General features: G+C 35.0%; 1 protein-coding gene across 13 annotated transcripts in view; it reads right to left on the bottom strand.

Annotated features, from left to right (window-relative positions):
- Window positions 1-23,470: 23,470 nt before the first annotated feature.
- Window positions 23,471-26,479, bottom strand: part of CLASP1 (cytoplasmic linker associated protein 1) — a 315,917-nt gene continuing 312,908 nt past the window's right edge. For all 13 annotated transcript variants that reach the window (XM_074301768.1, XM_074301766.1, XM_074301767.1 and 10 more), the window contains one exon: window positions 23,471-26,468. In XM_074301768.1, the coding sequence (XP_074157869.1) occupies window positions 26,382-26,468 (87 nt within the window). In that variant the 3' untranslated portion in view covers window positions 23,471-26,381. The remainder of the gene's footprint in view (window positions 26,469-26,479) is intronic.

The raw sequence follows: 26,479 nt of genomic DNA, 5'->3' as shown, positions 1-26,479 counted from the left end.
AAACCAAATAATTGAAACCAGGTTTTCGGACACTGAACCCAGCATTTCCCTTTATATTAAAGAGCTACTTTATCCAGAGACTACTGAGGGAGAGTGATCAGAGGGGACTGCTGACTATGACAGATCTTTCACTTTTGTTTTTCTCTTAGAATGGCAAGGAGAATAAACATAAACTATAGTTCTTGCAAGCTCCAAAACTATCACTATAATGATCCACCAATATCACCAATGAGCCCAGAAACCAAAGATTAAATTTATGAAAAAGTTGATTTTAGAGCAGAGATGAGACAATGGACATATCTTGTACTTAGGTGTTTATCCCCATCCTTCACACCTGATAAAATTTATGTTCCCTCAAAGGTTGGGCTTTCATTTTTGTATTTGTATCCCCAGTGTCTCAGAAGCAGAAGACTTTGACCCTTAATAAATATGTGCTAACAGCAACAAGAAGATTATACAATGATCACTTCTGCTGGACATGGTTCTTTTCAATAATGAGAGGATCCAGGTCAGTTCCAATGATCTTGTGATGAAGAGAGCTATCTACATCCAGAGAGAAGACTGTGGGAACTGAGTGTGGATCATAACATAGCATTTTCACTTTTTTTGTTGTTGTTTGCTTGCATTTTATTTTCTTTCTCATTCTTTTTCCTTTTTGACTTGATTTTTCTTATGCAGCAAGATAATTGTATAAATGTATATGCATATATTAGATTTAACATTTACTTTTACCATGTTTAACATATGTTGGATTAATTGCCATCTAGGGGAGATGTTGAGGGAAAGGGGGGAAATTGGAACACAAGGTTTTTACAAGGGTTCATGTCAAAAAATTATCCATGCATGTGTTTTGAAAATTAAAAAGCTTTAATAAAAAAATAAGAAAACAAATAAATGAATTAATGAATGAATATATATTGAAATCTGTGATTTCTCTCTTTTCTTAGTTTATCTAATGCAATGATTTTCTTTTTCTCTCTGATTGATCCTTCTTGTTCTCTTTAATTGGCTTTTCATTTTCTTCCTATTTCTAAAACATGGGTTTGCTTCAAGCTTCTGTAAGGATCTCGTCTTCCTCTTATCTTCCCTAGCATTCTGCTTGGACTTTTTCTTTCTTTCTTTTTTTTTAAATTACAACTTTTTATTTACAAGATATATACATGGGTAATTTTTCAGCATTGACAATTGCAAAACTTTTTGTTCCAATTTTTCCCCTCCTTCTCCCCATCCCTTCCCCCAGATGGCAGGTTGATCAATACATGTTAAATATGTTAAAGTATATGTTAAATACAATATATGTATACATTAGACTTTTTCTTTATACTTATTGTATAGTCTTTGGTGTCATACTTATTTGTCCTTCTTGTCCATTGTGAATCCTTTAAGAGCAGGATCCAATTGTATTTTTGTGTTACCCAGAAGAACTTCTTTTAATTTTAAGAGGAAAATAAAGCAGGGTGGAGAAACAGCTTGATCTAGCTTTCCATCTTGTCTGTGACCATCTTATTTGGCAAAAGTCACTTAAATTTAAAGTGCCGCAGGCAGCCTCTCTAAAACATTATCTTCATCTGTGAAGGGAATTCCTGCCCTGAAAATCTCCCTACACTGATGAAATCACAGATCTAGTCCCCAAAACATAATAAATTAACAAAATAAGATCAAATGAAGGGGAATTTACTTTTAGAATGATCCCTCTCTTTCTTCCCTACTCTATAGAGATGAGAAAAAAGTGATTAGATACAGTTTGTAAAGTAATTTGAGCTCCTTGGAATAAGGTGTCATGTGAAAGCCAAGCACTAATGAGACTTATTAAACCTTATTATCCTCTCAGACTAAGAAGATTTATTATCTCCACTTCAGTCAGGCTGGTATCCTGGTATAGACAAGAAAAAGATAGGAAATGAAGGGATACCTCTTTCCTCTGTTAAAAGCTGAGAGGTCAAGGAAATTGAGTTGGTCTGCATGGAGCAGAATCTGATGGGGTGACTTCCAGGAATTCTTCCAACCATACAATATTAACCTGTATAATGGTAGACCTGGGATGGACCCTGGAAATTGCCTCATCTGGCCCCCTCTTTTTTGCACATAAGAAATTAGGATTTCAAAGTGGAAAGGTGACTTGCCTCAAATAATACTGTGATTCCATGAAAGATCTGGCTTAAAACCCACTTTCCCCAACTCTTTGTTTAGTGCCCATTGGATCTGAATGAGACATAGATATTTTAAGTTTAAAGCTGAGTTGCCAAGATTCAGATTTTTGGATGGACTAAAAAAAGTCTGAGATTTTATAGCTCCTTTTACATTACAGATAAAGGAATTTAAGTCTTTTCTTGAGTTTCTTTTTTCAAGTCTAAAAATTTGTTTTTAGATATAGAGCTAAGAAGTGAGAGCACTAGGATTCTGGCCCAAGTCTCCCAACTTCTGACATAAGCACAATGTACTGGTCATTACTCTTTGTGTTTTTCCTTTGTATTCTAAGATAAGTAGTTTTTCACCTTGTTTTGAGGGGAGAAAACACAAGCCTTTCCTGATTTTTCTTAAGCCATGACCAACTCAGTTACATATGCCTTTAAGAAAGGAAGAAAGATGTGAACACTGAGGACCTGCCAATGGCAAGTGCTAGGGTTGTAGCCAATTGCTTTAGTCCATCAGGGATGCAAGGTGCTTTAGATTGGAGATGTCTTTTGCTCAGAGCAGGAAAAAACTGGCAGAGATTAAAAAAACCAAGCAGCAAGCTGATTAGAAACGCAACCCCCCCCCCCTATTTTTAGACTATCGGACCAATTGTCCTAGTTACTGTCCCTGAGGTGCCCAGAGCTTTCTAACCCTTTCACTCCTGAGTGCAGAGATGCAGAGCAGTTAATTGAGAGGCAACAAATGAACTAAAAGAAATGATCCTGAGCCATACAACCTTCAGGCATCCGCCCTTAGACATGGCTTAATCCAATACAATCAAATAAAATAACTCAGGTAATACACTTTGCAAAACTTCAAGTAATATAAAAATACTCTTTGCTAGTATTTTTATTATTTTAATGTTCTTATAAATAAACAAGCCTAGAGAAGGTAATTACCTTTTAAAACATTGTTGATATCTTTTGATATTATTTAATATTTATAATTAATTTTTATATTTTAAAATTTATATTTTTTCTCTTTATCTCCTAAGTAAGTTTCTCTCTATATCACTAAACTTCCTTGTTCCCAGGGAGCCATCAATTATAACATTTTTTTAAAGAAAAAAAAGAACAAAAAAATTAGCAATCCATTGATCAATCCATTGATCAATCCATTGAAAAAAAGATAATGTATTCATTGTTCCATATCTATGAAACCCTTCCCTTCCGATAATTTCTATAAAGAATATTTTTCATATCAGGGAGGTGATTTGCTAAGGTCACATGCAAACTAAAAGAAGAGATGGGACTAGAAGTGATGTTTGTTGGTTTCCATTCCAGTGTCCTATTCTCACTGCTGTCTCTGTGTCATTGTAATGTACTATGGATTAATTTCAAATTCTATGGGTATATTGTTACAAGGATTTTATTTTTATTTTTTTATGTACATGTGGGTAGAGGATGAGGGAGGAAAGTGAGAGAGAAAATAAATACTTCTTCATGAATTTAATTTAAAAAACTAGGACCACAAAGACCTATTTCTTTAGCTTCCTTTCTGCAAGAAATGCCTTTGTTCTTCACTCTGGGGGAAGGGGAAAAGGAAGGAAGTAGATTCTCCTCCTTTAAACTCACAAACACAGAGAAATCATTGTTCCTGGTTTCTGCTCTAGCTAAGGCACTACTGGCATGGCTCAGAGTTAGGTTTTCACATTCTGGAGTGCTTTGGTACTAGAAGCCTCAAAGAAAGACAAGACAGACAAAAATCTCAGAATCACAGACAAGGATGGAAGGGACCATAGAGATCATTGAATTTAATCCATAGTTGAACAATAATTTTCTTCACAGCACACTAGACAAGTAGTTATCTGGCCTCTGCTAAAAGACCTATAATGAGAAGACATCTGCTCCTCCACTTTCATTTCCCCTTTCCCCCTTCAAAAAAAACTTCATTTGCTTTGGACTTAAGACATATGCCCCAAGCTCCACCTAAAATCTAAGGCACCTATTTTTCTTTCTATGATTTTCTTTCCCTTCTCAAATCTGGTTGAAGTTGCAGATACACCATTGGGGTTTTCCTGGCAAAGAAACTGGAATGTTTGCCATTTCCTTGTCCAACTCATCTATTCAGATGGGAAAACTGAGGCAAATAGGGTTAAATGATTTTCCCAAGAAGCTAGTAAGTGTCTAAGGCCAGATTTGAGCTCAGGAAGAGCTTCCAGATAGCCAGTAACTAACTTTATAGCTCCTTGGCACTTTGGCCAACATTTTATCCTTGAAAAAGGATTTTTCTGAGGTCTCAGCACATTTCTCATCATGATGGTTGTCATGGCAGTGTTCCCAGGCACAAGATTAGGGCAGGAGGACAGAAGAGGTTCTGGAGTCCAGGAGCTAGAAAAGCCACAGAGAGAAGGGAAGCCTCGTGCTTGATGTCACCTGCCCTGAGAACCTGGAATCAATTAAAATCTCTCTCCTCTGAAGGTTAGTGGCAGGGTCCTGGAGAAAAAGGAGTCATTCAAAAATATGCATTTAATGAGTATCTACTATTTGACAAGCATGACCATCTCCAGCCATTCTAATTTATATTTGGCTGCTGGACCCAGATGGCTATGGAGGAGGTAATGAGGCAGGTGACTTTGCACAGCTTCCCCTCACTCAAGTCCATTCACTTGCCTGAAATGGCACCACCTCTCTGATGTCACAGCTGTCTTCCAGAACAAAAGACAAACAAAACCAACACCAATAATTATGGGACAAGCACTACTATACTTGATGTTAGGAATCCCAAGATAATACTTTTCTATTAGGGGAAACATCATATTTATATATACATCTATGTATGTATGTATACACACATGTGTATATATGCAAATGCATATTTATGTATGAATGGATTAACCATAACTGTTAAATTTTCAGTATTAGCCTTAGAATTTGGCAAAGGCTACAAATAAGGGGTTTTACTTATTGTTTTGTTAACTGTCTAGATATAAGAAAGTTATGGAGAAAATATTAATAATTTTAAATTTGACCTGAATTTTTTTTATTTAAAAAACATGTTATAGATAAACATTATCTGGTACACCCCATAATTCTAAGAGATCTTTAAATGGATCAGAAAATATCCCCATTTCTCTTCATAATTTTTCCTTCTTCTTTTAAAAACATTTAATAGCAATCTTTTGTGTTTTATATCACCAAAATTTCTCTCCGTATCTATCCCCTTGACATGATTTTGGCTCTGTTTTCATAGCGGGTAAGAGCATTTCACACATTTATCACTCCTCATTGATTGAATGGCCTCCTGTGGTGTGGATCAGATTTAGAAAGCTAATTGAACCAGAATTTTAGCACAGTTATAATTCTAATGTTACCCCAGTACTGCTCTGAGATCACAGGATTCAGAGCTCTGAGGGATCTTGAGCATTTCCTAATAAAGTTATTTTGTTTGTTTGTTTGTTTCTTGGGCCCCTTTGTTAGTGAGATCAAGCCTATAAAACTTTTATCAGATTAAAAAAAAGTTTATATTCATAAAATGAAATATATCTTTTTAAAAAAATTTCCTTTTTCCCCCTTTTTATTTATTTTTAACATACATTGCTTTAAGAATCATGATGGGAGAGAAAAAATCAGAGCAAAAGGGAAAAACCATGGGAGGAAAAAAAAACAGAAGAAAGAAATGAACATAACATGTGTTGAAATATATCTAATGATAAAAGAAATGAATTATGCTAAGTAAAGATATATATTTTTTCCCAATTGAATTCTATCTATAGGCCCAGGTTAAAAAAATCTTGTTCTAATACAAATTCCTCATTGAACATAAAGGGAAACCAAGACCAGGAGGCCAAACTTGCTGCTATTTGTGGATAGTAACAGAGGCAGCTAAGGGGTGCTGTGGGTAGAATGCTAGACATGGCATCAGGAAAGCCTTCATTCAAATCTAGCCCCAGACACTGTGTGACCCTGGGCACCTCAGTTTCTGCAATTCTTCTAAGCATATTTCCACATGTATCAAAGCATATTACATTTTAATGATTCTTCTTGAATTGCACATGTTTAACCTATATTGGATTACTTGCTGTCTGAAGGAGGGGGCAGGAGGAGAGGGAGAGAGAAAAATATGGAACACAAGCTTTTGCAAGGATAAATGGTGAAAACTATCTCTACATATGTTTTGAGAAATAAAAAGCTATTATTTTAAAAATGTAATATGCTTATATGGCAGGAGTTATGAAGTATCACAATTAAGCAGGAACATATACAGTTCAGTTCATTAGCTTTAAGGAAACAACCATCCCTGGATAGAATGAAAAGGAAAATTATTATAGAAAAAAAATCTCAGTGCATACAGTTATTCTCTTTCTTTAGACAAAAAAACTATTATGGATCAAAAAATGAGATACAGATCAGCTCAACAGCAACCCGGAGAGAAAAATCTGTCTCCAGCTATGTCATCTTGGGCAGGTTCTCTGATATGATCTAAGACCTCAGTTTTCTCAGTGAGGGGGTGGGGCTAAATGAGAGCTCCAGTGCTTCTCAGAGATTTTGTTTGCTTCTGATTCAGAGAGAGATGGAGGTGATATCCCTAAGGTTGAAGTCTTAGGAAGTGAAAGGCAGAGCTGAAACCAGGACCTTGATCTCCAGACTTGCTACTTTGAGCAAGTAGTCTTGATCTTGTATGCTCAAACCCTTGGGCAGTATGGAGAAGCTTATGGACCCCTTCTCAAAAAAATGTTTTTAAATGCATAAAACAAAAAACAGCAAAAAAAAAAAAAAAAGAGAAGATCACAAAGGAAAGTAATTATATTAAAATACAGTTGTCAAAATATAAAGTATTTTTTAAAAGTTGATAAACCCCAGGCCAAGAATTTTTGACAGACTGAAGGACCTTACCAATGTTCACAGAGTTGAAGGCAACAGTTTCCCATGCATGGACTGTATCTGTCACCTAACAGGCAGTGGTGCTTTTAATTGGAACAAACTTCAGGGGAAAAGATTCAGCTCTCTTGGGTTTAATTATCACTTCTATGCAAATAATTCCCAGGTTTACATATGCAGGCCTCATTTCTCTCCGAGCTCTGTCAGTTCTTCATCACCAACATTTGATTGGACATTTTGAACTGGATATCTCACAGGTATTTCAAACTCAACTTGCTAAGACATCTCCTTATCTTGCCTCTTCCACCCATCCTTTCCCCAATCTTCCCTATTTCTGTCAAGGGGCTCTATCAATCTCCCAGTCATCCAAGTTGGCAACCTTGTTATAATCTTCAAATCCTTATTCTGACTCATCCCATAACTTCTGAGGTAGTTAGGTGGCACATAATGCAGCATGGATTTGAGTTCAAATCCTGCCTCAGATACATATTAATGATGTAATTTTGAGCAAGTGACTTTCAGCCTCAGGTTTTTGGGGATAATAATAGCACCTACCTCACAGGATTGTCATGAAGAAAAAATGAGATGATATTTGGTTTTTTAGGGTTTTTTAACTTTATTTTTCTTGAGGTTTTCTCTTGGGAGCAGGAGAGATCTATGTTTTCTTTTGAAATATGATTTTTATGGAAATGTTTTGCATAACTTCACATGTGCTTTCTTAATGGAAGTTGGGAATGGGAAGGAAGGGAGAGAATCTGGAACTCAAAAACAGATGTAAAATATTGTTTGCGTGTAACTGGGTAAAATAAAAAAAATATTAAACATTAACAAAAAATACCTTCAATATAGTGAGTGGATGTAATTAGGCATTTAATCTATCACTACTCCCTTGGCAACAATGAGATGACATTTGTAAAGGGCTTTACTAGCCTCTACAGCATTTCTCATTTCTATCCCCTTTTCTCCATTCACACACAGTCACTTCCCTTGTATGTATGAGGCTTCATCATCTCTCATCTGGACTATTGCAATTGTTTCCTCAATGACTTCCGTGCCTTAAGTCATACTCCAGTCCATATTACATATTGCTTCCTCCTCTGGCGAGAAGACCTCAGATCTCATGAATGCTAATTATTTCTGTTCCCCATTTCCTGCTGTACTTGTCCTTTGAAGGTAGAGAAGTGAAACCCTACACTCAATGAACATTCTTATAGCTGGTCATACTTTTTACATTTCCGGGAATCTGAACTTATGTAGATTGTCATCCAAAACTTCATTCCACACCCCAACTATCTGATTCCTCATTCTTATTCCCATTCTCTTCAACCCTCCCACCTCAAATCCACCCAGCCCTTCCACAGTGCCCCCTGTAATGCCCATTCCATAGGCAACAAACTTTCCTTCATTTTAAATCTTCTCCTCTCCCACTCTTTTAATTTAGTAGCTCTTACTTACTGAAACCTGGTTCACTCATGGTATAGTTTCCCTAGCTACCTTTTCCAGTACTGGTTGCATCTTCACTAATTCTTTTTAGTTGGATTCCCATGGTTGGGAATATTCTTTGCATTACTTTGGCACTTGGAGATTCTTTCCTTTCCTTGGTTACCTGTAATCTTTCTTCTTTTGAGCTTTATGCTATTCATATCTAGTAAACAATTAAACTCCTGCTAGTTGTCTGCAAACCTTCAGATCACTTCCCTTCTTTCCTCAATGATTTTGGGACCTGATCAATCAGCCAATAGATATTTATTAGGGGCCTACTATATTCCAGGCATTGTACTGTGTACTAGGGGAAAAAATAGAAGCAGAAGAAATTCTTTATAATCAAAGAGTTTACAATCTCATCCAAGATGACAACATATAGATACAGTTTCTTTCACTATTGATACCTTTCAGAATTATGAATTTTATTTATTTATTTAATCATCATGTATTAAGTGCAAAGCACTGTGTGAAGCCCATAAAATTAGAATGGGATGGAACCTTAGTAATGTTTCCAGCACCTTAAAATTGTGGAGGAACTTTTCTTTTTTATGTATTTATTTATTTGTTATTTTTTAAATTATTTTTTTGGGGGGGAGAGAGAGCAAGTTTTTAGTGGTAAAGTTGTGGGTTCTAAATAAAAAAGCATGCTCTTTATTTATATAATGTCTTATCAAAGTGCTTTCACAACCATGATCTTCATATTAGCCTACCACAACCTTATGAAGTAATCTGGGCAAGCATTATTTCCATTTTGCAGATAGATTCAATGAGGGACCAAAAAACTAAAAGTGATTTGCAGATCCAACCATTCTGGAGAGCAATCTGGAACTATGCCCAAAGGGCTATCAAATTGTGCATATCCTTTGACCCAGCAGTGCCCTTACTGGGACTGAATCCTAAGGAAATCATAAAGAAGGGAAAAGTGCCTCCCAGACCAGAGAAGACAGGGAATTATTTCTAACATCTCACCCATTCCCTATATGGGGCAGTTCTGCAATTTTTCCCTGGTGAGAATCCATTTCTATAACCCCAATACTTCTCTATGATAGATCCTCCACAACCTTCATACCTGTCTCTGAAGTCTTCTCATACTTGTGTGTGACACTGGGCAAATCATTTCACTATTCTGGGCTTCAATTTTCATCTTTGTAAAATGAAGGGGTTAGATTTGATTACTGATTTGATTACTGCTATGAGTTTTTCAAGCTTTAAATCAACAATCTTTGAGATCTAAGTCTCAACTCTGTGTTGTTCCCCAGCCTTCTCTCATGAAGATTTGTATTGGTTTTTTAGTCTCTCCTTCCAGGCTCCATTTGGGGTTACTCTTGAAATCCACTTGAAATTAGTGGTGTTATAGTAGCCCCACTTTTGATCAGGTTCCAAATTCATATCTTCTTTATTATTTAAGGTAGAGCTCAAATCCCACCATATCTATGAGACCTTCCCAAATTCCTCTACTCTACAGGTATCTTTCCCTTTTAAGAAACTTTAGCTCAATTAAAATGTATTGATCTGTTCATGCCTATAGGTGCTATCTCACCAGTTAGATTATGAGGTCCTAAAAGGCAGGGGCACCTTTCTGTGTACTATTCAATCTGTATCACAAGGATAGACCAATAGTAAATGCTCTATAAATATTTAACTTGTATTAAGAAGCCAGGTAGCATGTCATTGTGAATACAGATCTAGCTTTAGTCAGGAAGACATGGCTTCAAGCCCTGCCTCTTATTAAAACTAACTCTAAATAAATCACTTAATTTCTCATTGCCATATCCTACATCATGATTTGCACTGAAATCTGTTTTTAAAAAGAACAGGCAAAGGAACACTTCTCATTTGTGAAATGAGGGAATTGAAATCGTTGGTTTCTGAGGTCCTTTATTGTAGTAAAGAAAATCTTCTGAAGTCTTAGGGCCATCTCATTCTGGGATCAACTATTTCTTGATGCTGCCCTAGTACCTGCCCAAGAGCAGATTTTTCTCATTACCACTTTACTCCCTTATTGAATAGAAATCAGACAAAAAAAAAAAAAAAAGTTCTGTCTAGTTGGAAGAAAGAATACGTCATGAATGTAGGTATAAGAACAGTGAATTTGTGGGGTATAGAGATGACTATTTTAGTATTTTTTTCCTTAACCTCTAAGGTTTCTGTTAGTTCTTCAAATTTAATAAAAAAAATTTTTTTCAGTGACTGCCTGCCCACCTTAGGGGGAGAGCAGCCAATGATGTTGTATAGTTTCAAAATGTAAAATCTCTAACCTGGGATTTAATGTCAACTCAAATAACCTTTGTACTCTCTTGCCTGGAGACACTAAGGTGCAAGTTAATAAATACAAGGAGGAAAAGGAAAAAAATAAATTGGGATTTGTGCTTAAACTACAAGAGGAAGAAAGGGACCCTAATTCTACCAGAATCTCAGAATATTTTTGATGAAAGGCCCGAGGCCTATTTGGTTCTCAAAAGATTTTCTATTCTAGCAAATGTGAATTATGTCCTAATAATGGCTCAATGGCATTTCTAGAGCCCATTATCTCAAAACTCCACAGAACAAAACTGATTTTTATTCCCTTAAAACCAAAGTTCATGCCACATTAGTAATTAGGAAAGTTTTAGATGATACACAAGATGGGGAGGAAGCTTGACATGGTAGTGTCTATATTAGGTTATCAGAGGTGAATTTTAGTCCCAATCCCACCTTTAACTTTTTTTTTTTTTTTTTTTTTTTTTTTTTTAAAGAGGCAATAAGGAGTGGTTTACCAGGGTCACAAGCTAGTACTTGTCTGAGATCAGATTTGAATTCACTCTGTTCTTTTTGACTCCAGGGCAATTGGTCCCTCTCCCAACTACAACTTTTAAAAATAATTTCCATACTATGCTAATTAGCAAAATGACCACTTCCTTTATTTATTAAAGAAAAACAATATTTATTAAGTGCTTACTAGTGCATCGTACTATATGTTAGGAAATAGAAAGACAAAAAAAAAAAAAAGAAAAAAGGCCAATTTCTTTCTTTCTGGAGAATAGCATTCTTCCCCCCTCCCCCCATACAAATGCACTGATAAATATGTACAAGGTTCTTAGATAAGGGAGAAAAACTAGCACTTACTGAGAGGGGAACAGGGAAGGAGTAAGGGAGATATGACAACTGAGTTTTGCTGACTGAAGAGGTATTGCATTTTAGGAATTTGAGGGACAAATTGTGTGAATATAAGAAGAATTCTAGAATAAGTTGCCCACCCTTGCTGCCTCTGCTTCCTCTTCTCTCACATCTCAACCCTTTCTTTGTAATCTGACTTCTGAGCTCATTACCCAGTTGAAGTCAATTTCAATGGTTCCCACTTTCTTCTAGGATAACATAGAAATTCCTTCATTTAGCTTTTTAAGCCCTTCACAACTTGTCCCTAATTTCTCTTTTGAGATATTACTATATATACTATATATTACTCTTTTAGGCATTCAAATTGGCCTTCTCTTTGTTCCTTATACATGATAGTCCATTTCCTTCTGTTTTGTGCCTATGCATTGGCTATATAGGTATACATACACACACACATGTACTTTCATCTGTCCAGTGATCCTCAAACTTTTTAAATAGGGGCCAGTTCACTCTCCCTCAGATTGTTGGACGGCTGGACTATAGTAAAAACAAAAGCTCACACTCTGTCTCTGCCCCTCAACCCATTTGCCATAACCTGGAAGGGGGCCGTATAAACGTCCTCAGTGGCCGCATCTGGCCCGTGAGCTGTAGATTGAGAACCCCTGGTATATACAATATAATATAATACAATGTATATACAATATACATAATAAAATAACATAAATATATATACACCCATATCTATTAATATACATAATATCCCTAAATACTATTGCAATCCTTAAAACATCTTGTTCCTTCTTTACTGAGTTCAGTGCCTTGTTCATGGTCTTTCTCTTTATTCCTAGGCACTTCTACTTCTTTTCCTCTTATTCTCTCTTGAAAACTTTGGTAGTCTGGCTTTCAACCATTCAACTGAAGTTGCTTTCTCTGAAGTCATAGTGGTTTTTTAAATGCCAAAATAAAAAGCCTTTTCTCCATACTCATCCTCATTAATATCTCTGCAACCTTTGAAATTCTCCATCATGTTCTCCTTCTACATGTTTCTACATGTTCTGTCCTCAAGGTTTTTTGTGACACTACTACTTTCTTCTGGTTCTCCTCCTACCTGTCTCCTTCTTAGTCCACTTAGTTGGATCTTCCTAGAGCGTTTGCCCATTATCTCCAAAGACTTTGTCCTGGTCCTCTTCTTTCCCATACTACATCAATTACCATGAGTTTAATTATCATTTCTAGGCGTATGATTTCCAAGCCTATACAATTAACTTTAATTTTTCTTCTGAATTTGTTTCTTATCTCTACGTTTCTATTCAAAATCTTTTTTCTTTTCTTTCTTTTTTTTTTTTAAATTTAGTTTTAGTACACTTTTTTTTTTTTAAATTATGTTGGGAGAGAAAAATCAGAGCAAATGAGAAAAACTATAGGAGAGATAAAAAAAAAAAGTAGAAAAAAGAAGTTAACATAGCATGTGTTGATTTACATTAAGTATCCTTAGTTCTTTCTCTGGTTGCAGATGGTCCAAAGTATATTGGGATTCCTTTGGATCACTGAACTACTAAGAATCAAATCTTTCATAATTGATCATTGCACATTCTTTCTGTTATTGCATACACTGTATTACTGGTTCTCCTTGTTTCACTCAGCATCAGTTCATATAAATCTTCCCAGGCTTTTATAAAATCAGCTTGTTCATCATTTTTTATAGAACAACAATATTTCATTACCTTCATGTACCACAGCTTGATCAGCCATTCCCCAATTGACAGGCATCCACTCTTTTTTTCCAATTGTTTGCTATCACAAAAAGAGCTGCTACATGTAAGTCCTTTTCCCTCCTTTATGATTTCCTTAGGATTCAGACCCAGTAATGTCCCTGCTAAGTCAAAGGGTATGCAAAAAAAAAAATGCCCAAAACTAGTCCTTTGGACATAGTTCCAGATTGCTCTCCAGAATGGCTGGATCATTTCACAACTCCAACAATGCATTAGTATCCCAGTTTTCCCACGTGCCTTCCAACATTTATCATTATCCTTGCCTGTCATCTTAACTAATCTGAGAGGTGTGAGGTGGTACATCAGAGTTGTTGTAATTTGTATTTCTCTAATCAATAGTGTTTTAGAGCATTTTTTAAAGTAATTTAAGTAAGTGGCTTTAATTTCATCATCTGAAAATTGTCTATTCATATCCTTTGATCATTTATCAATTGGGGAATGGCTTGTATTCTTATAAACTTGAGTTATTTATTTAATTTAGAAATGAGACCTTTATCAGAAATACTGGCTATAAAGATTTTTTCCCCAACTTTATACTTCCCTTTTAACTTTGTTTCTGTTGGTTTTGTTTGTGCAAAACTTTTTAATGTAATCCAAGTTGTCCCTTTTGCCTTTCATAATGTTCTCTAGTTCTTCTTTGGTCATATCCTCACTTCTCCATAGATTTGATAGGTAAATTATCCCTTCTTCTCCTAATTTGTTTAGTATCACCCTTTATGCCAAATCATGTATTCATTTTAATCTTTTTGGTATGGAGTGTAAGATGTAGGTCTATGCCAAGTTTCTGACATATTATTTTCCAGTTTTCCCAGCAGTTTTTGCCAAATAATGAGTTTTTATTCCAGAAGCTGGAGTTTGGGGGTTTATCAAATACTAGATTGTTATAGGTCTTGCTTATTGTGTCGTGTGATCTATTCCACTGATCCACCACTCTATTTTTTTAGCCAGTACCAAAAGGTTTTGATGACTAATGCTTTATAGACAAGTTTTAGGTTTGGTACTGATAAGTTACCATTCTTTGTTTGTTTTTTCATTAATTTCCTTGATATTCTTGACCTTTTGTTCTTCCAGGTGAATTTTATTATTTTTTCTAGTTCTATAAAATAATGTTTTGGTAGTTTTATTGATATGGCACTGAATCAACAGACCAATTTAGGCAGAATTGACATTTTTATTATATTAGTTCAGCCTAGCCATGAACAATTTATATTTTTCCAATTATTTAGTTCTGATTTTATTTTGTTTTTTATTATAGCTTTTTATATACAAAACATATGCATGAGTAATTTTTTAGCATTGACCCTTACAAAAACTTATGTTCCAACTTTCCCCCCCCCCTTCCCTAAATGGCAGGTAGTCCCATACATGTTAAATATGTTAAAGTATATGTTAAATACAATATATGTATACATGGTTATAGTTATCTTGTTGCACAGGAAAGATCGGATTTAGAAAGAATATAAAAATAACCTGAGAAAAAAAACCAAAAATGCAAGCAAACAATAACAGAAAGAGCAGAACTGTTATGTTGTGGTCCATACTCATTTCCCAGTGTTCTTTCTCTGGATATAGCTGGTTCTGTTCATTACAGATCAATTGGAACTGATTTGGATCTTCTCATGTTGAAGAGAGTCACGTACATCAGAATTGATCATGTAGTATTGTTGTTGAAGTGCATAATGATTTCTTGGTTTTGCTCATTTCACTAAGCATCAGTTCATGTAAGTCTCTCCAGGCCCTTCTGAAACCATCCTGCTGGTTGTTTCTTTCTTTTCTTTTTTATTTATTTAGAATTTTTTTCCACAGTATATATGCATGAGTAATTTTTTTTTATAATATTATCCCTTGTATTCATTTTTCCAAATTATCCCCCCCTTCCTCCACTCCCTCCCCCCAATGACAGGCAATCCCATACATTTTACATGTGTTACAATAAAACCTAGATACAATATATGTGTGTAAATGCCATTTTCTTGTTGCACATTAAGTATTAGATTCCGAAGGTATAAGTAACCTGGGTAGATAGACAGTAGTGCTAACAATTTACATTCACTTCCCAGTGTTCCTTCTCTGGGTGTAGTTATTTCTGTCCATCTTTGATCAACTGGAAGTGAGTTGGATCTTCTTTATGTTGAAGATATCCACTTCCATCAGAATACATCTTCATATAACATTGAAGTGTACAGCGATCTTCTGGTTCTATTCATTTCACTCAGCATCAGTTGATGTAAGTCTCTCCAAGCCTCTCTGTATTCCTCCTGCTGGTCATTTCTTACAGAGCAATAATATTCCATAACTTTCATATACCATAATTTACCCAACCATTCTCCAATTGATGGACATCCATTCAACTTCCAGTTTCTACCTACAACAAAGCTGCCACAAACATTTTGGCGCATATAGGTCCCTTTCCGCTCTTTAGTATTTCTTTGGGATATAAGCCCAATAGCCTGCTGGTTGTTTCTTACAGAACAATAATATTCCATAACATTCATATACCATAACTTGTTCAGCCATTCTACAATTGAGGGGCAATCACTCAGTTTCCAGTTTCTAGCTACTACAATCATGGCTGCCACAAACATTTTTGCACATACAGTCCCTTTCCCTTCTTTAATAGTAGTAACACTGCTGGATCAAAGGGTATACACAGTTTAATAACTTTTTGAGTATAGTTCTAAATTGCTCTCCAGGATGGCTAGATCTGTTCACAGTTCCACCAACAATGCAACAGTGCTCCAGTTTTCCCACATCCCCTCCAACATTCGTCATTACCTTTTTCTGTCATCTTAGCCAATCTAAGAGGTGTGTAGTGGTATCTCAGAGTTGTCTTAATTTGCATTTCTCTGATCAACAATGATTTGGAACAACTTTTCATATGACTAGAAATAGTTTCAATGTCTTCATCCGAAAATTGTCTGTTCATATCCTTTGACCATTTATCTGATTTTATTTATGTGAGCATTTTGTAATTTTTTTCATATAGTTATTGTGTTTGTCTTGGTAGGCAGAAAAAGGAAAGTAAAAAACCAAATCACCAACATCAAAAATGAAAGAGTGATCGAAACTTATCACCAATGAAAAAGAAATTAAATAATTAAAGATATTTTGCCCAACTCTGTGACAGCAAGTCTCATAATCTAACCAAAATAGATGAATACTTAAACAAAAATATAAAGTGCCCAGGTTAACAAAATAGTTCCATTTTTAGAAAAAGAAATTGAACAAGTCATCAATGAACTCCCTAAGGAAAAAAAATCCTCTTTCTGATCAAATTAACCAAAGGTTTATCTATTTTGTTAGTTTAAAAAACAAACAAACAAACAGTTCTTAGTTTTATTAGTTTAATAGTTTTCTTAGTTTTTATTTTATTAATCTTTTGAGTTTCAAAATTTTGAATTTGGCATTTAATTGGGAGAGTTATAATTTGTTCTTTTTCTAACTTTTTTAGTTGCATGCCTAATTCACTGATCTCCTCTTTCTCAATTTTATTTATGTATTTATAGATATAAAATTTCCCCTAAGAACTGCTTTGGCTGCATCCCATAGGTTTTGGTATGTTGTCTTATTGTCATTTTCTTACATGAAATTATGAATTATTTCAGTGATTTGTTGTTTGACCCACTTCATTTTTAAAAATTAGATTATTTATCCTATTGGCTTTTAGCCTATCTTTTCCTGTTCCAGCTAATCATAAAATAAATCTCAAATATAAATAAATAAACAAACATAAAATAAAGCCCAAATAAATAGATTTTCTATTTATTTGCTTCCATTGCATCCCACATTAACAGTTATGCATTTCCCTGTATCTATTTTTCTTCTCTGTATATATTTTTGTTCAACCCTGTCCTTAGTTGTGTTTTTTTTTACCTACCCCACCCACTACCTTAGCACCTCTCCCCCCTTTTTTACTAGTAGTTTTTTTTAACCCACTCCACTCACTACTATATCTTCTATCAACCCTTCCCCCTTCTCTTTTTCCTTAGTGTTTCTGCCCTCCTTTCTATCCTGCACTTCCCTTTTCTTTTCTCCTTTCTTCTCCTACTTCTTTATAGGGTTAGACAAGTTTCTATATTAAACTGAATGATTAAGCTACTCCCTCTTAAATAGCTACAAACAAATGAGATCAAGCTTCAGACAATCTCATATCCCTCCCTTCTTTCCCTGGGTTATAATAGTCTTTTGTACCTCTTCATGTGAACCAATTGTTCCATTATACCTCCATTTTCCTCTTCTTACAGACCCCTTCATGCCTTTTTCTTGGATGTCATCACATCAGATTCCATTCACAACCACACCCTAAATCCATGTGGTGCCCCCATTCTGCCCCAGTGACAGTTCACAAGTTACAGATGTTGTTTTCCTATCTAAAAATGTAAACAGTTTAGTCTTTAAATACATATATTTTCTCATTTACATTTCTATGGTTTTCTTGAATTCTGTATTTGTGAAGTTTCATCTTCTCCCCTAAAAGATGATGTTATCTGGTTGGGCAGTTAATTTTTGGTTGTAACCCCAGGTCCTTTGCCTTACAAAATATGGTATTCCTCTGATCATTTATTGTAGAAGCCGCCAGATCCTGGGTAATCCTTACTGTTGCTCCTTGATATTTGAATTGGTTTTGTTTGGCGGCTTGCAGTATTTTTTGAGATTATAGTTTTGGAGTTTTACAACAATGATCCTTAAGGTTTTCCTTGTGGGATCTCTTTGCAGAGGTGATAGATGGATTCTTTGAATGAGTATTTCCCCCTCTGTTTCTAAAATATTGGGACAGTTTTCCTTAATGGTCTCTTGTAGAATGGTATCTAGGTTCTTTCAGGTAGGCCAATAATTTTTAAATTGTCTCTTCTGGATCTATTTTCCAGGTTAGCTGTTTTGCCAATGAGGTATTTCACATTTTCTTCCATTTTTTCATTCTTTTTGGTTTGATTGATTTTTGCAGTCTCACAAAGTCGTTAGCTTCCATTTGCCCTGTTCTAGTTTTTAGTTCTTCAGTTATCTTTTGCATCTTTTTTCCCATTTGGTTTATTTTACTTTTTAAAGAGTTGTTTTCTTTAGAGATAATTTTTTTTCCTTTCTTTTACAAATTGTTGACTCTTCTCATGAGTATCTCTTACTTCTTTTCTCATTTTCTCTTCTTCCTCTCTCATTTGCTTTTTGAAGTCTTTTATGAGCCTTTCTAAGAAGCCTCTTTGGATTTGAGATCAATTTATCTCACGCTTTGAGATTTTTTTCTGTGGACATTCTGTCCTTATGAGTTTGTGTTTTGTTCTGCCCTGTCACCATAGTAGCTTTTTATGGTCAAGGTTCTTTTTTGTTTTTTGCTCGTTTCCTTTTAGTATTTCCTCTTTTTTTACATTTAAGGTTGAATTCTGTTCCTGGGGTAAAGAGGATGCTTTCCCAAGCTTCCTGTGCAGTTCTGAGCCTTGGCTTTCAGCACAGGGGCCCCTTGTGTTTGCAGAGGGTAGTTTTGCCTGTTCTGTTCAAGAGTTTCCTAGAGTTTGTCTTCTGAGCTGGGATTGGAAGCTGCCCTCACCCTGACTTACCCCTTTGTTGAGTCAGAACTGACCATCTTAGTTGCTGAGTTGCTGTGATTAAGGCCCTCTCACCGGCTTTCATAGAGTCTATCTGACCTAGGCTGAATACTCTTTTCACTTTAGTGAGACTGATCTTTCCTGAAGATTTTTCAGTCTATCTTGAGCTGGAGAGTAGTTTTATTCCATCAGACTATTATGTGGTTTCATGTTTCATGTGGTTTTTGAAGAAAACTAGGAGAACTCTGACATTACTCTGCCCTCTTGGTTCCACATCTGGAGCTTAGAGACGACTTTTTTCTATTCAAAATCTTGAACATCTGGTAGATATTTCCAATTCACCGTGACCAAAATGGAATTCACCTTTTCTTCTAATTCTTTTCCTCTTTCCTATGGCTTTATTATCCTTGAAGGTATGACTATCTTCCTGAAGTAATCCAGACACACAACCTTATCCACCTCAACTCTTCATTTCTCTTGTCCCACACATACTCTACCTGTTATGTCCTTTTATTTCTACTTTTACGTTATCTCTAAAAACTGTATTATAATTTTTGATTAAGTGAACTTACTGTCTCTCACACATAACAGTCCATCTTCTCACATCTCCCACACGCCGTAACTTCTTAGCAGCTACCTTCCATGTCCTTCTGCTTCCTCATTATCTTCTGATCTTAAGATTCAACAAATTCATCCCTACCCCTTTCCTTAGGATTGCTTTCCATTCACAATTTAGTTATCTTGTAAGTATTTAGGAATTTTGCATGTTGATTTGTTTAGAAAATAAAAGGCCAGAATCTTGTTTTTGCTTTTCTTAGTGCAATACCTGGTATCATTAAAATCATTTAATAAATGTTTTTTGAGTGACTGCTATATGCTTTCAACCTCCCCAATTAGAATGTTCATAGCAACTCCTTCTGAATAGATATTGGCTCATTCTTTGTAGTTATATCCTTAGCACTTATCATAAGAAATCAATAAAAATTTATTGAAAATTAGGCTAAACAATTATAGTGTCTGGAATATTTGTTGCTCAGCTGCTTTGTGAACCAAAAAAATGCTTGTTGATCGATTGAATGGAGGAAGGAGATGAAATGTCTAATAAGGAATACCTATTAGTCCAATTTCATTGATTTGGTAGAGCAACAAAAAAATATAAATAAAATAAAGCCAGACAGATAGGGTGAGGCTGGACTGTGAAGGGTACTAAATGTTCTAGCCAGACAAAGTATCCTTTGAATGCATTGAAGGAGATAATCCACTTTGAACAAATAACTTTGAAACACCTATGCCTTAGGAAGATTATTTTGGCAGGTATATGGAAAATGGGCTGTAAATGAGATTAGGAGGCTATTGCAAAATTAGGAATCTAAGGAAAAGGTGGGAAGAGCTTGGACCATTAATAGAAAAATTAAAGTTATTGAAGAATAATCAGTGTATTTGGCAACTGCTCTCATAAAAGGAAGAGTCAAGGAAAACCTTGAATTTATAAACCTGGACAACTGGAAGGTTAGTAATGTCCTCCACCAAAAGAAAGAAACATGGATGTTGGAGGAATGGGTTTGGGAAGTGGTTTGTACATTTTAAGAATGAGATACCAGTGGGAGATCCTATTAACAGGTCCATAAACAGGCAATCAGAAATGCAGGATAAATATTCGGGGAAGAGAAGCGTATACAGATTTGAGATCTGCATAAGGACCATAATTGAACTGAATGGCAGCAAATGAGATCAACAAAGGGTGAAGGTGTAGAGAAAGAAGAGGTTAATGTCAGAGTCTTAAGGAGGGGGAAGCTCATGATGATCAAAGGAGACAAGCAGTAGAGCCGCAGAGATAGCAGTGTCATGGAAGCTAATAACAAAAGGGCTATTATTAATGTCAGAAGCTGGTTGAAAAATGGCTATAGGATTGAACAATTAAGAGATTAATGATGAGCTTTGGGAAAGTAGTTTCTGTAGAATGGTGGGGTTGAAACCATATTGCAAGAATCACTGCAAATCTTTAAAAGGTTATGGTAAAGATGAAATGGAGTGTATATGAAACTTGCTTTGAAAATAATATATGATGAAATCATATGCATGTTGTTTTACATATATATATTTAATAAAACAGTATTTCTAGTCTATAGTTATATGAAATGCAAACTGTGAATGAATCCCTGTTCCCTCTTCTTTAAAAATCTTAGTAACTGAAGCTAAACTATGTGAAAACAGTTTTCCCTTTACTAACTTCTCTTCTTTTACTTCTTAAAGTTTCCTGCAGATTCTAGAAGTATTTCTTCCAAGAGGGAAACAATGCAAATCACCTAGAAGTAAAACAAAGAAATCTCTATCTCTAATCATCCATTGATTTGGTATAATAGGGTGATGTAAAATGTTCTCAAATTGCTAATAAGTTACTAACTTTTCAGAAAGATAGTAAAGAGGGTACATTGACAAAAAAATTTAATTATCATCTTAAAACAATTATTTTAGACTCTATGTATAACAACATGCCACTTTATTATCATCTTTAGGAATAGACATATAAAATAAAAGGCTTCAAATCTGGCCTCAAATACTTACTAGTTGTGTTAGGTTGGGCAAATCATTTAATTCTATTTGCCTGTTTTCTCATCTGCAGAATGAGCTGGAAAAGGAAATGGCAAATCAGCAAATCTTTGCTGAGAAAACCCCACTTGCAGTCACAAAGAGTTGAGAGTTGAACATGACTGTAAATGGCAAGAGAAAAAAAAAAAAGCATGCTACAACAAAAAGATGACTGGATTTGGATTCAAGTATTGTTGTTCAGCTGTTTCAGTCACATTTGACTCTTCATGACCCTATTTGGGGTTTTCTTGGCAAAAATACAAGAGATTTTTTTTACCATTTCCTTCTCCAGACCATTTTATAGATGAGGAAACTGAAGCAAACAGGGTTACTTGCCCAGAGTCACACAGCTAGTAACCATCTGATGATTGATTTGAGCTCAGGCTGGATTTTCCCTACTCCAAGTCCCATGCTCTATTCACTGTTCCACCTAAATATACTTGCTTAAGCATTCTGACTTTTTGCAAGCTGTTTCACCGTAAGCAAGCACACCTTTTCCAATTCTATTATTTGTAAAATGAGGGTATTACTTTAACAACCTTATCCCATAGAGTCCTATGGGACTGTTGACACAGTGGTTAGAATGCAAGGCCTATTATTAGACTAGTGTTCTAGTTCTGGAGAAACTTCTGAGTTTGGAAATGAGCTGTTGATTCTACATTGATTTAGTTTTTGTGAATGTTTTATTTAATTTTAATCAGTAGATCAGATGTAAATTATACATAAAATGTTACTATAGACTAATCCTGCGATAAAGAGAGAAAGAATTTTGCACATGCTAGGGATGGATGGAGGAGGTAGGCTGAGAATGGGAATGAAAGGGCAATCTTATTTTTCTCCAATACTGTATAGTAACATGGAAGTTAACACTGGAGTAATACTGAAAACTATGCCATCAGAACTCATTAGAAAGGTATGACATATGGGCTTTGCAACAGGTAAGATAACAGTATCTAGGACCGATCTAGATAAGTTCATAGAAATCTACCACATTTAATTCAAAGGTGATAAATTGGTCTTGGCAATTCAGAAATACATTTACTGAAGGGTTATTATTTATATTTGGGAAGGAATATCTATTCTAATGAAATAATATTTGGGTATATAATGTTAGCATTATATAAGTATATAGCTACATTTAGAGTTAGGATGGTACTGATTGGCCTCAAATCGTAGATTATTTAGTAGCAGTCAAAAGTAAAAACTGGGCCTCCCTCTGAAACCCCAGGATCAGTGCTTGTTTTATCACTGAATTTGTCTTGTTCATTGCTTTACTTTCAGAAAGCTGGAAAATGGGGCTCATTGTAGGGCTATTGTTTGTGGTTCTTGCACAATGGGATCTAGGATTTGAAGCTGGAAAGGTCTTTAGAAATCACCTAGTCAACCTTCCTATTTAACAGTCAAGAAAATGAACAGAGAAGTGAGATTCTTTGGACACAGATCAGATTGGTTCATTTTCTAGTTGGCCATGCTTTTAGACTTGTATCCAGGGGAATGTAGGATTTAAAGGTATATCCAAATTGATCTGAGATTCAAATGACACAAAGGAGAAATACTTAGAATTCATGAATTTCATCTACTTTCATTTCTTTAAAAGCAAATACTCTTACAACCAACCTAATCAAACTCTATAAGCCACATTTTGATTAGGATAATATAGCACAAAGTTTGAACAATTTGATGAAAAAGACACACAATCACAAGAAATTAAATGTAAGCTTTATTTATTCTAGGGCAAACTCAAAAGGGTTTTTTTGTCTTTTTTTTTTTTAGCAAATCCTATCACGTTAATGTTAACAAAAACATCTGTACATTTGCCATGATACACTTAAAAGTGAAACAAATATTAAGATATAAATACAGATATGGATGTAACATGACAAAAAGCAAAAAAAAGTGTGTGTGTGTGTGTGTGTGTGTGTGTGTGTGTGTATGTGTGTGTGTGTGTGTGTGGGGAACCATGCGTGTAAACACACTGGAAACAAAACCATTCTGGTGGTTGTCATTTTTCATAGCTTTTCCTTTTTATTTCCAAACATTATTATTAGCAAAGTCCGGCTGTAATTCGTAATTCTACAACGTTCTTTTTGCTGTCCTTTAATATGTAACATTATGCTTGATAAATAAAGGGTACTGGGTACTGGGGAAAGGAAAAGTAGTATTATATGACAAAGATGCAAGTTGCATTACTTATATAGGTTATTGAGAAGCTAATAATAAGCAATAGAAAATTCAGTCTTGTATTGTTGTCATTTATTGTCCAGCCAAGCACACATGGTGTACTTTGAGAAAGCCACATGCCTCAATACTTCTGCACTATATGAGAACTACAGTACTTAAAACCTGGAGGTGAGGGAATGGGGAATATGGATCAAGTGGTTTGCCCATGCCCTAGCTTAGTGGTGTCAACAGCACAATAAATAGCAACCCCAAGGTCCAGAGGGTGATGGGCTCTTTCAGGGCACTGAAAATTCAAAGTTGGTAAGCAGGGGAGGCAAAGTTTCTGTTGAATTATTTTCTTTTTTTTTCTTGTTCATTCATTCTTTTTTAAATTAGTGAGTGCCCCAAAGGACAGAAGAGGCAAGGAAAGGCAGCTACAGTTGCTGAAATTTGGCTGGGGCAGCCTGGCTCTGCTCTCACCTTCAGGATGATGTGATGGGCAGCATGCAGATTTGCTCTCCTTGGTGTATATCAGAGTTTCCAGATCTGTAAGCCAAGAGACTTTGATATTTGCTGACAACTGATTGTACATTCTCTCTCTTTTTGGTAAGTTAAAGAGATTCAAGGTTATGCAAGTGGTGTTCATGGCTAGCCCTTTGAGTACTACAAGGAAATTAGGCAACATTCAAGATACTTTCCAACTAAATGACAGAGGGGATGCAGGACTCTTTAAGGGAATAAGGGAAGGGAGGGAAAGGGAAACTTACTATATACATTATATTTAAATGAATTGATAAATAATCTAACCAGAATGTTTCTTCTATGGTGCAACACATTCTACAGCAGAGAATAAAGAATCTTTGACTTGTGTAGTGAAAAAAAAAAATCACATTAATGAATATCTGTCAACAAACAAAATATTATTTGATCAAGAAAGTAAGGCCTGGTCTCATATTTTGCAGCCCCAAATATGCCAATAACATTCAGTCACATTTGTCTGTCACTGAAATTTCTTTTTTAGATGTATAAAATTTAATGCATTTAAGACAGCCATTATCACTTATTTTCAATAAGCATGCTTTAGAATGGACAGATATTATAAAAGGATAAGAATTAACATTGTAAAAATCTTTCTCAAAAAATTTGTTTTTCCCCTTGTTTCTCTTTCCTAAAATAAATTATTATTCCAACCAAATGGCAAGTGTTGACGAATCAGATGGAATATTTTTCACCACAAATTCTAACAGGAGCAGCTATGTATTTCCTACATATTTAAATTACACTTTAAAAGTCCATCCTGTAGTGTGAAAACATTTGCTGCATTAGTTTATGGACATTACAGTGCATTCATTTTCAGTGCATACTATGTTTTAATAAAATATGTAAAATAATTGTAGAATAAGGAAAAAGTTATGCATTTTCTTCCACCTTCTATTCTATTATTACTCTGAATTCTAAACCTGTCTGGTAAGTTGTGGAGAGGGCTAACAGGGAGAATTGAAATTTTACCTCCTATAAGATTAATTTATTTTATTTGGAGTTAAATTTTAGGATCCCCTCCTTTTCACTATAGCATATTATAATGGACATGCAAATTTTTTTTTGTCTGTTTATTTCAACAAATCATCAGAAAATAATTTTGGTTTAGAGAATGAAAAATTGAGTCATGATCTATACTATCCCTATACTCTCTGATTCTACCTAAAAAGAAAAGTCAAATTTAAAAATTCTGTAATTGTCATTACTCTATGAATTGAGAAAATTTTAATCTTGAAACTCCAGGATAAACTAAAATCAAGAATAAAACATCAAATATTAGTTGTCACTCTTCAATTTTTAAGGTCTCTAAATTTGTTCAATGGGGTGGTATTTAAATTATGTTTCTTCAAAGATCCTGAGAGTAAGATCTCCCCTACAATTCTTGCAAATGGAATTTTAGTAAATGATTTTTTTTTTGTCTTACTTTGGCTTTTGTTTTTGAATTCAATTGAACTTTAAAATAGCTGTTAAGAAATTTTAAGCCCTGAAAATAGATAATTAAAGGAAGTAAGCCTTAACTTGAAGTCAATACCAAAGAGTCATAAGTTTTCAGAATCTACACTAAAAAGCTAGAGCATGTTATATACAGCTAAAAGACTGAAAATGAAAACCTTCCGGGTGTTTAGCAGTAACAGGGTAAAAGGCTATTTTTAATTTTAAATGTTTTCTAAGACATAATTCACATTTCAGTAGGATTCAAACAACAACTTAAATACACACACCGCACCACTCTCATTGTTTCCTTTGTGAAAGGTGCAGAATCCAGCCAAGGGTCACACCCATAATGAAACAAAATATTATGAAGAAACTGACACGATCCTAAAACCTCAAGTCTGTATCAACTTAACTTAAAACAAATTAATCACTTTAGTTTAACCAAGAGGGGTTCATTGTTATAACACTGTGATCTAAACCCCATTTTAAAGATTTCAGCAGGCTGCACAAACATGTTATGGCTGGGTTTTTTTCCTTTTTTTTTTTTTTTTTTTTGTATGAAGACTGCAACACAGGCCTTGCTTCCTTTACATTCAATACCAATAAGATTCTACACAAAAGCTTGAAAGGACCAAAATACTGATTGCAATAAATATCTGTGTGGCCTCCTTGTACTGATTGGGCGTGCCAATGAAGAAAAGGGGAGAAGAAAGGTCTCAGAGAGGCACCACTGATTGCTTCTAAGTCTACACAAATAGGTCCAGATATTTCCATTAACTGTGCGTTGAAACATCTGAAGATGAACTGCTGTTGCTATTGGTGGTTTGGGCCCTCTTTATATACAAATTTAATAGCTTCATCTGAAAAGAAA

Source organism: Sminthopsis crassicaudata, chromosome 3 (assembly GCF_048593235.1).
Source record: "Sminthopsis crassicaudata isolate SCR6 chromosome 3, ASM4859323v1, whole genome shotgun sequence".
In the NCBI taxonomy this organism is placed as follows: Eukaryota; Metazoa; Chordata; class Mammalia; order Dasyuromorphia; family Dasyuridae; genus Sminthopsis; species Sminthopsis crassicaudata.
Note: the sequence above shows the minus strand (reverse complement) of the source record. Positions and strands in the feature narration are given on the sequence as shown.